This window comes from Rhineura floridana, chromosome 9, assembly GCF_030035675.1.
Source record: "Rhineura floridana isolate rRhiFlo1 chromosome 9, rRhiFlo1.hap2, whole genome shotgun sequence".
Lineage (NCBI taxonomy): Eukaryota > Metazoa > Chordata > Lepidosauria > Squamata > Rhineuridae > Rhineura > Rhineura floridana.
In genome coordinates, this window is record NC_084488.1 from 2,166,273 (window position 1) to 2,183,004 (window position 16,732).

Genomic DNA, 16,732 nt, shown 5'->3' on the forward strand with positions numbered 1-16,732 from the left:
GGGGGGGTCTGCTCTCCCCAACTGCACATTGATGTTGAATAAAAGCAAAACAATATCTCATTGCAGCTTTTGGAGACTGTTGGAACAGGAAAGAATGAAGCCAAGCTAATGGCATGCCTGTATCTCCAGATAGTCCAAGAGAATGTGACATTTCACAGAATGTAATGTTGCCAATCCCTCTTTAGGATGCACACCTTAACGTGGTGAGGGGGTTTGAGAGTGTTGAAGAAGCTGAGAGCAATGCCATCAGGAGTCTAGACCAAGAGGCTAGACTCCTAGCAGGGGCACCCATGGCAGAATGGTCAAAGCTGAGACACCAGACTAAGATGCATCCAAACTCAGAGGAAGGCAATGGTAAACCACCTCTGAATACCTCTTACCACAAAAACCCTATGAACAGAGTCAACTCATTTGAAATGTGGTGCTGGAGGAGAGCTTTGCGCATACCATGGACTGCGAAAAGACAAATAAATGGGTGTTAGAACAAATTAAACCAGAACTGTCACTAGAAGCTAAAATGATGAAACTGAGGTTATCCTACTTTGGACACATAACGAGAAGACCTGATTCACTAGAAAAGACAATAATGCTGGGACAAACAGAAGGGAGTAGAAAAAGAGGAAGGCCATAAAGGAAGCCACAGACCTGAACTTACAAGATCTGAACAGGGTGGTTCATGACAGATGCTCTTGGAGGTCACTGATTCATAGGGTCGCCATAAGTCATAATCGACTTGGAGGCACATAACAACAATGTTGCCAATAGGATCAGACCATAGGTCTCCAGATAACCTCCAGGCACAGATAATACAGCAGAGCTGCTAAAGCAGTCTCAGTGCGCCATGAAATCAGCCTGAAATAGGTAATTTCAAGTACAACCTCTAACACTTAATTGCCAAGTATGACAGAGCAGAAAACACTCAGATGTATCCTCCCAGTCAAAAGAGAAGAGGGTATTTCTTTTTCCTATGGGAAGAAATTTTCTTTTGTTCCATCTAGCAACAGAATCAGCAGGGACGTGATTTAGGAAAGCAGCCCTCAGTGATCCATCTTTGTCACTGTAGGCACAAGTGGCCACTGTGAGCAGGAACATCTCTTACCAGCTTAGGCTGGTAGGCCAGCTACAACCCTACACGAACAAGGATAGCCATGCTTCAGTTATGCATGCCTTGGTAGCCCCTGTGTGGACTACTGCAATGCATTGTACACGGGGCTGCCTTTTAAAACAGTGGAGAAACTCCCATTAGTTCATATGATGGCTGAAAAACTGTTAACTGAATCTGAGCAATATGAGTGCAACGTATTGCTTTGTCATCTTCACTAGCTCCCATTCAATTTCTGGGTCCAAATCAAAGTGCTGGTTTTGAATATTAATCACTTAAGAACATAAGAACATAAGAAGAGCCTGCTGGATCAGGCCAGTGGCCCATCTAGTCCAGCATCCTGTTCTCACAGTGGCCAACCAGGTGCCGGGGGGGAAGCCCGCAAGCAGGACCTGAGTGCAAGAACACTCTCCCCTCCTGAGGCTTCCGGCAACTGGTTTTTTTTAAAACTGAGGGTTAGTTCTCATAGTGGTGACTAATTGGAAGCCATGTTAAATTGTGCCTACAGCTGGCTTGCCCATAGGTGTTCATGTGAAGTCACTTACTTGCAGGCAGGGCTGTGGAGTCGTGGAGTCGGAGTTGAAAGCAATTTTGGGTGGAGTCAGAGTCGGAAGAAATGTTCTGACTCCGTCTTCAAAATAATTTTTGATTGACAAATTTTTAAAAATATAAATTCAAAATGTCAAAGAAGCTTCCCATGAAGTCAGCTGTAGTTGAGCATTTCACCATAACTCAAGATGGAAAACATTTTGTGTGTCAGTGTATGACACAGGACCCAGATGAAGACAAATGCTGTGATGCCAAGATCAGCGCATATTCAGGCAGCGATAAAAATGCTCCTATGAGAGCTTCCAATTTAAAAAGACATTTACAGCGCTTTCCAGGGCTGTGGAGTTGGAAGCAATTTTGGGTGGAGTCGGAGTCGGACAGTAGAAAAATAGAGGAGTCGGAGTCAGACAGTAGAAAAATAGAGGAGTCGGACTCAAAGGTTTGGCTCCACAGCCCTGCTTGCAGGATTGATTTACGTTTTTATTCTGCGCTGTTGCCAAGGAGCAACAATATACACAAGTACAACAAAACATAAACCATATTATGCTTGCTGCATCTATGTGTGGTTGGTTAGGCTGAGAGTGACTCCCTGTGAGATTTATGGCTCACTAGAGATTTGAACCTGGATTGCCTAAGTTCTAGACTGACACTAACTTTTAAGAACATAAGAACATAAGAAGTGCCTGCTGGAACAGGCCAGTGGCCCATCTAGTCAAGCATCCTGTTCTCACAGTGGCCAACCAGGTGCCTGGAGGAAGCCCGCAAGCAGGACCCGAGTGCAAGAACACTCTCCCCTCCTGAGGCTTCCGGCAGCTGGTTTTCAGAAGCATGCTGCCTCTGACTAGGGTGGCAGAGCACAGCCATCACAGCTAGTAGCCATTGATAGCCCTGCCCTCCATGAATTTGTCTAATCTTCTTTTAAAGCCATCCAAGCTGGTGGCCATTACTGTATCTTGTGGGAGCAAATTCCATAGTTTAACTATGCGCTGAGTAAAGAAGTACTTCCTTTTGTCTGTCCTGAATCTTCCAACATTCAGCTTCTTTGAATGTCCATGAGTTCTAGTATTATGAGAGAGGGAGAAGAACTTTTCTCTATCCACTTTCTCAATGCCATGCATAATTTTATACACTTCTATCATGTCTCCTCTGACCCGCCTTTTCTCTAAACTAAAAAGCCCCAAATGCTGCAACCTTTCCTCGTAAGGGAGTCGCTCCATCCCCTTGATCATTCTGGTTGCCCTCTTCTGAACCTTTTCCAACTCTAGAATATCCTTTTTGAGATGAGGCGACCAGAACTGTACACAGTATTCCAAATGCGGCCGCACCATAGATTTATACAACGGCATTATGATATTGGCTGTTTTATTTTCAATACCTTTCCTAATTATTGCTAGCATGGAATTTGCCTTTTTCACAGCTGCCACACACTGGGTCGACATTTTCATCGTGCTGTCCACTACAACCCCGAGGTCTCTCTCCTGGTCGGTCACCGCCAGTTCAGACCCCATGAGCGTATATGTGAAATTCAGATTTTTTGCTCCAATATGCATAATTTTACACTTGTTTATATTGAATTGCATTTGCCATTTTTCTGCCCATTCACTCAGTTTGGAGAGGTGTTTTTGGAGCTCTTCGCAATCCCTTTTTGTTTTAACAACCCTGAACAATTTAGTGTCATCAGCAAACTTGGCCACTTCACTGCTCACTCCTAATTCTAGGTCATTAATGAACAAGTTGAAAAGTACAGGTCCCAATACCGATCCTTGAGGGACTCCACTTTCTACAGCCCTCCATTGGGAGAACTGTCCGTTTATTCCTACTCTCTGCTTTCTGCTTCTTAACCAATTCCTTATCCACAAGAGGACCTCTCCTCTTATTCCATGACTGCTAAGCTTCCTCAGAAGCGTTTGGTGAGGTACCTTGTCAAACGCTTTTTGAAAGTCTAAGTACACTATGTCCACTGGATCACCTCTATCTATATGCTTGTTGACACTCTCAAAGAATTCTAATAGGTTACTGAGACAGGACTTTCCCTTGCAGAAGCCATGCTGGCTCTGCTTCAGCAAGGCTTGTTCTTCTATGTGCTTAGTTAATCTAGCTTTAATAATACTTTCTACCAGTTTTCCAGGGACAGAAGTTAAGCTAACTGGCCTGTAATTTCCGGGATCCCCTCTGGATCCCTTTTTAAAGATTGGCGTTACATTTGCCACTTTCCAGTCCTCAGGCACGGAGGAGGACCCAAGGGACAAGTTACATATTTTAGTTAGCAGATCAGCAATTTCACATTTGAGTTCTTTGAGAACTCTCGGGTGGATGCCATCCGGGCCCGGTGATTTGTCAGTTTTTATATTGTCCATTAAACTTAGAACTTCCTCTCTCGTTACCACTATTTGTCTCAGTTCCTCAGAATCCCTTCCTGCAAATGTTAGTTCAGGTTCAGGGATCTGCCCTATATCTTCCACTGTGAAGACAGATGCAAAGAATTCATTTAGCTTCTCTGCAATCTTGATGCTATATAAGATACCTGACAAATGATGCAGCCACTGTGGCAGCCAGCTCCCTTCCTGACTCTTTCTCCGAGGCAAACCCTTCCCCCAGCTCACCTTGCCCAATGAGGCCAGCTCAGGGTTCCAGCAGGCTCCATGGCTCTGAAAGTCCCACAGGATGCCACAAAATAAGCCACAAAATAAGCCAAGAGGGAACTTGCTAACCCACTTTGCTGGCCAAAGCAGATTGGCATTAAATGTCCAGGGCTGGGATCTGTTCCCTGGCAGTGCTGCTGCCACTCCAAGATCCCAAGTATTCTACAAGCAGATCATGAGATCGGGTCCACTGACTGGGTCCACTTCCCCTCAAATCTTTTGAACGGCTCTGAATGCTTCCCAATAATTAAAAAGAAGAATGGAAGCAAGTATCCTATAGGAAGAAAAACCATGGTCTTATGGGATTCATTTGGAGTTTGACAATCTGATGTCTAAAAGCCACCACAGAACAGGCACTCTTCATCTCTTGAGGGTAACACATACCAGAGAAGAGGGTGGACAGAGCTCCCACTTACCACCTCCCACAACTACAAGCTAAACTAACCCTGGTGGCACACAACCAATATTTTGTACAGCAGAGACCCCAGGGAACAAAATGTGTTGATTTCAACGAATCCTTCCCTTCTCATTTCAGACTTGAGGGGGTCAGCTGAAAGTAAATGCACAGATCATAAGCACAGGCAGACACAAAATTACAGAGAAGGGGCATCCATCTGTTTACAATCTGACCACTCTGTTCCTGGAAGGAAGAACTCTGGTCTCCCCACGTCCTTTGAATCTAAAAATACTGCAGGGACTTGATGATTCTGATATACTCTGCAGAAGAAAGCCATTGGACCTTCTTTGGTTTTGGCATTTCAATGGCTTAAGCATCCATTAGGGTTTTTCGTTCTCACAAAAGGGTAGCTCCCCCTTAGCGACCGATTCCCGAAGATTTGGCGGGGGGGGGATTTATCCCCTCTCCCCTTCAGCTGGTCTTCAGAGGGTTAGCTTTATGGTTGATCTTCTCTTACCTTGACCTTCAGGACCAGGTTGGCAGACGGGGGCGACGGGATCCAGGACACTGATCAGGGCACCCACAAGAAAAGGGAGTCCTTGAAGCCACATGCTGGGGGCTCTTTGTGTGCCGCGAACGCCGTGATGTGGCATGCACCGGCCGGGTGCTCCTCCACGTTGAGCCGCACACACTCTGGGCTCTCGCAGCTGCGAAGGAACGCAGCGCACTTCAAGTGGGTGCCCGCGTATTATGGGATATACGGCGCAGAGATCGTGTTACAGCGGCGGGTATTCCTGGGTGGAAAAACAGATTTTTAAGAGCCCGGCTGGGAAGGGGAATAGGGGGAGGCAGGAAACTGAAGCGGGCTGCTGGGGCGCTTATATCCTGTCAGATCACTTTCGCGGCTGCTCCCCCCAATCCTCCTTCGTGAGCGAACAAGATCCCAGCAGCACATTTGCCGCTGTTGTTGCACGTTTAAGCGGCACCGATTCTTCAGATCCCTCTCCTGCCCCAAGAGCCACGTGGGTAAAGCATTCTTCTCTCAGCCCTTCACCCCCAAATCTATACTAATTTGCCACTTAATCATACAAGTGGGGGTCTGTAGCCCAATGCGGTTGGGCATCCTTAGGCTCCTAACGGACATAAATGAGTGTACCTGTTTAGGGATCCAGCCAGCCTGCAACAGGGGTCTTGGTCTTGTGGCATTCTTGAGGGCCGCTTGCCCCAAACTGGAGTGCTTTGTAACTTTTTATCGGGGCGTGGGGGCTGGAAACTGAAATGGGACAAAGGTCCTCCTCCCAAGGTGTGGAGCGGTTTGGACGTTTTTTCATCTCACCCACTCTTCCTATTCTGAGGCGCTTTTTTGCTAAGTTTGCACGTTTTAAGTTTTGTGCAGGCTTGCCTTGTTTGCTGGGAGCAGCTCAGAGATGTATTGCCCCAAATCAACCTCTCTGTCGCCCTCTTTCTTTTCTCTCCACAAGTGCCCTTCAGACACAGAGCTGTATGGGAGCTGCTTTGCGGGGACCGGAGGGCCCCAAGGGACTGGGGGCTGCACGTGAATCGGGCAACCACAAGGGTCTTTCCCAAGTTCCCTGCGACTGAAGTCTGATGTGCGTGTTGATCACAGGCAGTACAACATTGCTATAGGCAATATATAGGCACTTTCTATATAAACTAGTCAAGGCAACTCACTGTTTTAAAAAAGCTACAAATAAAACAAATAGCAAATTATTAAAATAGTAAAAACAATATAAAAGAGACAGTATGTAACTAAAATCACACTGGAATGAAAACAGATGAGGCCAAGCATATTTCCCTCAGGAGGCCATTCCACAATCTGGGTGGTACAACTGAGAAGGCCCACACTCTCAATCTCACTCACTACACTGTAAATCACAAAGGGACTCTGAGACCTTAGGCAACTTTGTAGGAGGGGTGGTTCCAGTAATGCCTTTAAACAGCAGTGGGGACTCTCTGACCCACCGGCCTAATTAGTAGCCCTATTTGGCCCCTGAGGCTGAAAGAGGATTTGCAGGTACCTCCAATCAGCTGATCATTGACACCTGAAAAGAGTCTTGCACAGTACTTTGCAAACACTGATAATCAGCTGATTGTTGGGGCTTCAATGAGGGCACTGTGCAAAAAACGGTCTACAGGGGACATTAGGGTTGCCAGGTCCATGGCCTGAGACTGATCCTGTATCTTTAGGAGAAGAGAAAGTCAGCCAAGTGCAGGTGTTCTTGCAACACTGCAACAGGAAAAACCACAAGGTGGAATTCTCCCTTCCCCCTGCACAACTTTTAAAGATACAGAAGACCTCTTGGTTGCCAGGCCCGGCCTCGAAGAGGTCTTGTGTATCTTTAAAAGTTGTGCAGGGGGAAGGGAGAATCCCATCTTGTGGTTTTTTCCATTACAGAGTTGCAAGAACACCTGCACTTGGCTGACTTTCTCTTCTCCTAAAGATACAGGATCAGTCTTGGGCCATGGACCTGGCAACCCTAGGGGACATGGAAGACAAGGATATGGCCAGCAACTCCCCCTCCAAAAAAAAAAAGAGCCATTTTAAAATTCTAAGGGACAAAGGCTTTTACTGAGCTTGGAAACAAAGTGGAAACTAGTGAAATTGGTAATGATAATGACAAGTTGTTTCAGTCTCTTGCTCCCATTCTGTTTCATGGGCAACCCTATGTAGAGCTATGTACACAAGAAGCTGCCTTATACTGAGTCAGACCAAACTGGACCATGTAGCTCAATCACCCTGTCACAGGAAGTTAAACATTGTGCTGACTCAGTTGGCACTCTTAGGCTGTAATCCTATACATGTCTACTCAGAAGTAAGCTCCATTGAAAGTTCAATGGGATTTACTCCCAGGTGTGTACTGTATTGGATTGCCGCCTTAGTCCATGCCTCCTCCTGGGAAGTCAGAGGTGCTGGAGGGGAGGCTGGTCAACTTGGTTATGGAGGTAATGAATGTATGTGTGATTTGAATAGGCCCAACCAATAATCTACTGTATTTTGTACTAACTGAAGTTTGCACGTATTCACAAAAGCAAACCCAGATATAACACATTACAGAAGGGACCATAACTGGCACATCAGTCTTAACTTGTGAAAAGTGCACTATACCATTGAAGCCATTTAGACCACTGATAAAGGCCAGATCTAAGAACATCCAAGCTACGAATGTGATCTTTTAACTCCACTCAGATTAGGCTCGACTCTTCCTCCCAAGGCAACCAAACCATCCATTAATGGTACCTTCATCTTGCCCAGATAAAGCTTCAGTTTATTGACATTTGCTTGCTGTAGAAACACACTCCATTTTATCTTTATATTTGGGGTTTCATGGTTCTGTAACATGGCTCCTCACAAGTAGCATACTACAACAAACAGTAAAGCTTTTATTTACTTCTGAATGAAGTAGATTTAGGATCCAGGGTCCAACCCCCTGCTCACAGCAGGAAATCCACAGCTAGAGCATCTCCCGCAGATAGCTGTCCAGCCTCTGCTTGAAGACATCCAGCGAAGGGGATCCCACCACCTCCCTAGGCAGTTGGTTCCATTGCTGAACTGCCCTTACTGTCAAGAAGTTCCTTCTAATGTCCAATCTGAATCTACGCTCCTGCAACTTAAAACCATTAGACCTAGTCCTACCCTCTGGGGCAGCAGAGAACAAATCTGTACCCTCCTCTATGTGACAGCCCTTCAGGTACTTAAAGAGTGCAATCATGTCACCCCTCAGCCTTCTCTTCACCAGACTGAACATGCCAAGTTCCTTCAACCTTTCCTCATAAGACTTGTTCTCCATACCGGCTATCATCTTCGTCGCCCTCTTCTGAACCCGCTCTAACTTGTCTATATCTTTCTTAAAATGAGGCGCCCAGAACTGAACGCAGTATTCCAGAGGAGGCCTGACTAATGCAGAATATAGTGGGACTATTACTTCCCTTGACCTGGAAACTATAGCTCTGTTTATGCAGCCCAAAACCGTGTTTGCCTTTTTTGCCGCAGCATCACACTGCTGGGTCATGTTCAACTTGCGATCCACCACAATTCCAAGAGATGAGATTAGTTTGACAGGATTTTTTCTTGACAAACCCATGCTGGCTTCTACTAATCATAGCATTGTCATCTAGATAGTTGCCAATGGACTCTTTTATTATCTGTTCTAATATCTTTCCCAGTATTGAAGTCAGACTGACTGGCCTGTAATTCCCCGGATCTTCTTTTTTACCCTTTTTAAAGAGTGGGACGTTTGCCTGTCTCCAATCCTCCGGCACCTCTCCCGTTCTCCAGGATTTCTCAAAGATGATGGCAAGAGGTTCCGAGAGTACATCAGCAAGTTCCTTCAATACTCTGGGATGCAGTTCATCAGGCCCTGGAGATTTGAACTCATTTAGGTTAACTAGGTATTTCCTGACTATCTCCTTATCAATCTTGAACTGCAATCCTGACCCCTTCCTGAGATTGCTACCGATGCAAGGTTGCACAATGTTCCCTTTTTGGGAGAAAACGGAGGCAAAATAGGCGTTGAGCAGTTCTGCCTTTTCCTTGTTATCTGTCAACATTTTGCCATCCTCATTGAGCAGCAGTCCCACCGTTTCCTTGGTCTTTATCTTGCTTCGAACATATCTGAAAAACCGCTTTTTGTTGTTCCTCGCTTCCCTCGCCAGCCTCAGCTCATTCTGGGTTTTAGCTTTTCTTACGCTATTCCTGCAAGCCCGAGCCGCTCGTCGGTACTCTTCCTTGGTGATGCATCATTCCTTCCATTCTTTATACATGCTCTTTTTTATTTTTATCTCCTCCATCAGTCTTCCGTGTAGCCACATTGGGTTTTTCCGATGTCTTCCGTTTTTCTTCCTCTTTGGAATTGTTTGCGATTGGGCTTTTTGTAATACCTTCTTCATGAACTCCCACGCGTCTTGGGCTCCTTTTTTCTTTAGTCTATCTAGCCACAGGATCCTGCCCATCATTTCCCTGAGCTTGCTAAAATCGGCTTTCCTGAAATCCAAGGTCCATATCTGACTATATTCTTCTTTGGCTTTCCCCAGAAGCACGAATTCCAGCATTATGTGGCCACTTTCCCCCAAGGTACCAACCACTTTAATTCCCGTGACCAATTCGTCCCTGTTAGTTAAGATCAGGTCCAGGATTGCCGATCCCCTTGTTCCTTCTTCTACTTTTTGAAAGAGGAAATGATCAGCAAGGCCCATCAGGAATTTGTTGGAGGCTTTGTGCTTTGCAGAGTTTGTCTCCCAGCAGATATCTGGGTAGTTGAAGTCCCCCATCACTACTACTTCTTGCCTCCTTGAGATTTCAGAGATTTGTTTGAGAAAGGCCTCGTCTACCACCTCTTCTTGGCCAGGGGGTCTGTAGTAGACACCTACTACCATGTCGGTTTTATTTGTTTCTCCATTTATTTTTACCCAAATGGTCTCTACCGGACCACTTCGTTCGTTCTCTTTGATTTCCATAGAGGTGTATTTGTCTTTGACGTATGACGCTACTCCCCCTCCTTTTCTGTTGCTTCTATTCTTTCTGTAGAGTTTATATCCTTGAATGGCTATATTCCAATCATGGGAGTCATCCCACCAAGTCTCTGTTATCCCTCTGAAGTCATATTTGCCTTGATGCACTAAGACTTCAAGGTCCTCTTGCTCATTTTCCAAGCTCCACGTGTTGGTATATAGACACCAGAAGTCTCTTTTGTCCCGATTGGATTCCTCCGTTAATATACCGTGAAGCAGCCTGTTTGTGTGTTTATGTGCCTTGAAGTCGATTACAATTACAATTATGGCACCCTTTCCAATGGGGAACCAATCGGTTTCTCCATATTCTGTCCTTACAGTAGCCTCTTGTCCACAGTATAGGTTGCGCATCAGAATAATTAGATGCTGTGGCACCCCCATTTCTTTTAAAGCATTCCAGTTTTTCGTGATCTACACAAAGGCTTTGCTGTAATCTATAAATCAGGGTGATTAACTGTGAATGAATCTGTCATCCTTGCATCTCTTTTATAGTTTTGTCAGTGTATTGCTTTCGTCTTCCTTATTTTGTCCCAGTGTGTTCCCGTTGATTATTCAACATCCCTATTCTTGCTTTAAATTTCCCTTTAATTTCTCTAGTCTTTTGGATAAGGGCTCTTGTTCTACCTTTTTATTATTCTCTTCTATTTGTATACAATAACTATTGTAATAGTTCTCTTTGTCCCTGCTTACTAGTCGCTGTATTATTGCATTTATTGCATTTAGGGTTCTAACCATGTTTCTATCTCCTTTTGCTTTTGCTTTCCTTCTCTCTTTTAACCATTTTAAGAGTTTTGTCAGTCATCCACAGAGGTCTTTCTTTTGAACTAGAGGTATTGTCTTTTTGCATTCTTCCCTGATAACGTCTCTGACTTCAATCCATAGTTCTTCTGGTTCTCTATCAACTAAGTTTAAAGCCTCAAATCTGTTCCTTATCTGATCTTTATATTCTTCTGGGATGTTATTTAAATTGTATTTTGGCAGTATGATTGCTTTGTTGTTCTTTTTTAGCTTTACTCTAATTCTTGATATTGCCAGTTCATGATCTGTACCACAGTCTGCAGTCACCAACACCTTCAGAGCTTATATAGCAAAAGCTCTCTTCCCCCCCTCCTCAAAACAAAAAATATTAATTCTATGTTCTTTGTATTACCAAACACATTAAGGAATGTGTGCATGGATTGGCTTGAGACAGCACAGAAACAATTAGAACAGCAAGATATGGTGCACTGCAAAGTCATGCAGTAGCATTTACTCCATTATCAAAGATGTAATTTCAGAAACAGATTTAGCTCGTTTGCTCTGAGATATGAAACAAAAAGAACAATGTCTATGCTCTCAGTTAAATTGCTGCAATGCATTATACGTGATGCTGCCTTTGAAGACAGTTTGGAAATTGCAGCTGGTGCAGAATTCAGTAGCCAGATTGCTCAGCTGGACAAGACGGTTTAAGCACATAACACCAGGCACAACTGCACTGGCTATCAATTAGTTTCTGAGCTCAATTCAAAGTGCTGCCTTTGACCTATAAAGCCTTATACAGCTCTGGACCTAATACCTCAAGGACCACCTCTCCCCATATGTATCAACCTGGACCTTGTGCTCGGGCTCAGAGGCCCTTCTTCGTGTGCCCCCTCTGAAGGAGGTACAGAGAGTGGCAACGAGAATGGGCCTTCTCAGTGGCAGCCCCCGTTTGTGGAACACTTTCCACAGGGAGGTGTGTCTGACGCCATCATTATCCATCTTTAAGCAACAGGCAAAAACATTTCTCTTCTCCCAGGCATTGGTTCTTAACTTTGGAAGGCTTTTGTTGTGTAGCCTTCCTAAGAAGGGTTGCTCCACCACCTATGTACTGTTTTGTTTATATATATATATATAACATATAAAAATGATATACTCCAAGTTATTCTGGTAATATAGAAGAGTGTCAAGTTTGAATTTTATTTATTTATTATTTGATTTATATCCCGCCCTTCCTCCCAGCAGGAACCCAGGGCAGCAAACAAAAGCACTAAAAACACTTTAAAACATCAGAAAAACAGACTTTAAAATACATTAAAACAAAACATATTTAAAAACATTTTTTTAAAAAGATTTCAAAACATTTTTTTTTAAAAAGGTTAAAAACATTTTTTTAAAAAATGTTTAAAAACATATTAAAAAGCAATTCCAACACAGACACAGACTGGGATAAGGTCCCAACTTAAAAGGCTTGTTGAAAGAGGAAGGTCTTCAGTAGGCACCAAAAAGATAACAGAGATAGCGCCTGTCTAATATTTAATTTTAATAGACAAATGGACTTTTCACATTGTTAGGAAAGTACATCAACCAACCATGTAAGTTCCAAGAACAGATTTAAAAATCTTTATTGTCCTTCCACAGAGGGGATCACAGTGAAGAACAGGCATAAAATGGAACAAAACATAAATGTCACCATTGTATAATCAAGATGTATGCTCTTTCTAACTGTACAGAAATCCATCCAAGTAGCTTAAATTTAACTTGCAACTCCTTTATTGCTTGCCATTATTTTTCTTTAGCACTGTCAGAGATGGCTTCAGCTCCTCAGTCCCATGAGCATAACAACAAGATTCAGAAGACAAAGGACAGCCCTGAGGATGGTGAATATAAAACCAACATTGACGTGTTTTAAATGCTTCTGAAGGACGTCTTTGCTTAATCTGCTTCCCTGGCTTGTTTTTCTTTGATGGCTTCCATTCTCTCCAGTCACGAATATGAACTTTCCCATTTAGAACTGAGATGGGGATGGGGAGTGGGGAGAAACACACACATACCCAACGTTACAAGAATTAGTACCAGAACAAGAGTTCTACAGGAAAACCACAAGAAAAATCCCATTTGTGGGAGTGAATGTGCACATAAGATTTGTTACTTTTAAGGTGCCATAAACCTTGGCTCAGCAGCCACACTGAGCTAAAGGAACAAGCAGGTGTGATCTCCTCTCCAAGAGCCCATGCATTTGTGCTAAGCCATGATTTGGCTTAGCATTACCTGTGGCTAGTGTGTAAAATCTAATACATCTAATGACACCTGCAAGCATATGAATGATAATTCACTAATACGCAAAAAACCTTGCGGTTTAAGAATGTACCTATAGCCCACAGATATTTCTATTAAACTTTAAAAAGCAGGGAAATTGGGCAGCTATAGTGAATGCATCAGGGGAGCAGGAGACCTGACCTCCTCTCTGAGATATTGGACTGTCCTACCAATTTGTCAAAATGCAAAGGTAATTTGGGTTGGTATTTCACAGTCCAATCCACTTCCTTTGTAGCTTGGAAGAATTTGATAACATGTGCCTCTGAGCATATGGTGAGTGGTGGCAACACCTGCCATCTCCAAAGATGGAGAATTATATTTTTGTATGTTTGTTGATGTTCTTACTTTGCTTCTTTCCTGTGTTACTAATGTTTCTACAGAGAATCTAAACCAGAAAATTTCCCCCCTCCTTATCCATCCTAGAAATCTGTGTCAAATTTATTTTTATTAATTTCAAAGCCTTTTCATTGGTCATTGTCATGTGATGGTGAAGACAGCCTTTTGTGTTTTATATTGGAGGTTATGTTCTATTTCTATTTTGGGTGCATTAACAGTTGAATCTGAAACTGCAGTTTGATGTAAAATCAGACTGATTACAATATGTTGCTACTTCAGCAATGACTCTAGCTGTTGGAAAAAAGAGGATGCATGTTTTCAGCCTGCTATGTTTAAACCACTTTATTTAAGGCAAGGTGTTCACAATCAATTAAAAACATAGAGCACATCTAGAATTTTGCTAGAATATATTTCACCTTCCACTGTTGTATCTTGCGCAAATTGAGATACTTCTGAGGTCCACTGGAGACTATTTTGCAGAAGTCAGTGCCATTATTCCACAATTATGTTTGGAGTTTTTTTAGTATAAATTCTGCAAAGTGTTGCTGTACTTCACATATTCATAGAAACAAAAGCAAAAGAAAATGATTTCCTATAGGAAACGTCACTAAAATTGCAAAGTAAATCAGACATATTTAAAGTGACCATCTCAACTACATAAACTGTCTTAATACTGTTGCTTCCTCCCTGCTAAAACAAGATCAGCACTGGACATATCTTCTTTCTATTATTTGGGCTGATTGCAGGTGTTGCCACCACTCACCATATGCTCAGAGGCACGTTACCAAATTATTCCAAGCTACAGAGCAAGTGGATTGGACTGTGAAAGACCAACCCAAATGGTGTTTGCATTTTGACATATTTGTAGGGCAGTACAATATCTCAGAGAGGAGTTCAGGCCTCCTGCTCCCCTGGTGCATTCACTATAGCTGCCCAATTTCCCTGCTTTTTAAGGTTTGGTAGAAATATCTGTGGGCTACAGGTACATTCTTAAACCACAAGGTTTTTTGCGTATTAGTGAATTTCCCTGCTTTTTAATCCGGGAGGTAAGAAATGGGATCCTGCGCAAGTTTGCTGAGAATGGATTGATCATTTGCATGCTTATTGAGTTAAGTGGGATTTTTACACACACACACACACACACACACACATGCACGCACGCACACACGGCAATCATGCTTAGGATAGGTGAAACTGACCACAGGGGATGGGGAAGGGAGGAGGGGGAGGAGTGGAAAGGCAGAGGGGAGGACTGGGATGGGAGCAGGCAGGAGGGGGAGGGCAGAAGAAGGACAGATGCGGTCATTTGCATGTTTATTGAGTTCAGTGGGATTTACTCCCGTACAATCATGCTTAGGATAGGTAAAACTGACCGGGGGGGAGGGATGGAGTGGGCAGGGGAGGCGGAAGAAGGAAGAGGGGAGGGGAGGAGGCAGGGAGAGGAGAGGGGAAGGAGGGAAAAGGCAGGTCTGATCATTTGTACGATTATTGAGTTGAATCAGATATACTCCTATGCAATCATGATTAGGATAGGTAAAACTGACCAGGCTGGGCCTGCCAACCAAGATGTCTTCTGTATCTTTCACAATTGGGCAGGGGGAAGGGAGAATTCTACCTTGTGGTTTTTCCCATTACAATGTTGCAAGAACACCAGCACTTGGCTGACTCTTCTCTTCCCTACCTCCCACCCAAATTTAAAACAAAGCTGTCCCTGGCCACATCCACACCAGGCCTCTAGTACACTTTGGACAATCATTATTTATTTATCTATTTATTTAGTGTATTTATATACCGCCCCATAGCCGAAGCTCTCTGGGCGGTTTACAATAACTAAAAACATTAAAAACAAATATACAAATTTAAAAACGCATCTTTTAAAAACAATTTAAAAGAATTTATCATGGCTTCTCTCAAAGCCATGGCTCAAAGCCAATCATGGCTTCTCTCAAAGAATCCTGGGAAGTGTAGTTAGTGAAGGGTGCTGAGAGTTGCTAGAAGACGCCCTGTTTCTCTCACAGACCTTCAATCAGAGTGGCTGACTGTTAACCATTCTCTCAGGGGAATAGGAGTCTCCTCTCAGCACCCTTCACAAACTACACTTCCCAGGATTCTTTAAGGGAAGCCATGACTGTCTCAAGTGAAATCAAGTCTGGTGTGGGTGTGGCCCTCTGATTAGCCAAGCCCAGCAGCTGTGAGGCTTTTAGAACACTGACAGTTGGTCCTTACTGAGCATGCCCCGCGTTGTAATAGGCTTCCAGCCAAAATTTCTTAAATTAATTAAAAATCAACCAGGCATTTTTTTAACTTATAAACTGCAGTAGATGAAGGTCAGAGTATGGGGCAAGGTCAGTATTAGGATTACAGGTACTCTGTGAACATGGCTGATTTTTAATGAATTTCAACAGATTATGAGAACTCGCAGAAAAAAGTCCAAAAGGGCTCTGAGGTTTTTTGCTCTCTTTTTAGACTTTGAACTCTTGATTCTCTCTGACTGTTTTGTGTATCACCATGAAAATTGACAGGGTTGTTAAGCAAGCGTTTCTGAGTTCAGAACTATAAGTTTTGTAAGGTTTTGTTTTGAAATGAGCTTATGGGAAGCCTCAGAATGGCATGGGGGTATTTTCCATTTAACATTGCGGAATGTGAAAAATCCATGCTGGCTATAGTATACAGCCACTCTTGTGGCTGTATAATACAGAACTCACATGAGCTATAGGCAACAATAATCTGCCAAAAAGGGGCAAGCAAAACCACAATTTAAAAAAAGAAAATATTGAGCTATCCACAGAAATGCAATTTTGGTAATGCATCTCAAGCTGAATTCAAATACTTGTTTTTCTTTTTAAAAAGTTGGAGGGGAAAACTTTCCTCGTGTGTGATCATTCTTAATGTATCTTAATCAGTGGTAGAGATTCTGTTTTGCAAAAAGGCCCAGGTTCAATCCCTGACATCTCCAGGTAAAGTCTGCTGACTGAAATCCAGGAAACCCAATCCTTATGTTCTTGTGATCTTTGCAGTGCTATAGTTAAATATGCTCTTAATTTGCATGTACCCAGCTTCCTTTCATACAAATAAAGCAGGATAAGCTACACAAAGCCTATGTTCCTGTGGGCTTGTAAT

At 43.3% G+C, this 16,732-nt stretch overlaps 2 protein-coding genes across 4 annotated transcripts in view; both read right to left on the reverse strand.

Moving 5' to 3' along the window:
• CPZ (carboxypeptidase Z) overlaps positions 1–6,637 on the reverse strand; it is a 68,410-nt gene extending 61,773 nt beyond the window's left edge. The window contains exons 1-2 of the mRNA XM_061584607.1: positions 5,847–6,637; positions 5,208–5,484 (exon numbers count right to left, since the gene is read on the reverse strand). Coding sequence (XP_061440591.1) covers positions 5,208–5,343 — 136 coding nt within the window. The 5' untranslated portion in view covers positions 5,344–5,484; positions 5,847–6,637. The remainder of the gene's footprint in view (positions 1–5,207; positions 5,485–5,846) is intronic.
• Positions 6,638–12,557: 5,920 nt separating this feature from the next.
• TRMT44 (tRNA methyltransferase 44 homolog) overlaps positions 12,558–16,732 on the reverse strand; it is a 43,528-nt gene continuing 39,353 nt past the window's right edge. Inside the window, exons 11-12 of one of the 3 annotated variants that reach the window (XR_009757834.1) lie at positions 14,029–14,157; positions 12,885–12,971 (exon numbers count right to left, since the gene is read on the reverse strand). Coding sequence is in view for 2 of the 3 variants with exons in the window: in XM_061584207.1 (XP_061440191.1) it covers positions 12,730–12,971 (242 nt within the window). In the remaining variant the exon portion in view is untranslated. Of the gene's footprint in view, positions 12,972–14,028; positions 14,163–16,732 lie in introns of those variants that run through there. The other 2 variants (XM_061584207.1, XM_061584208.1) reach the window with 2 other exon arrangements.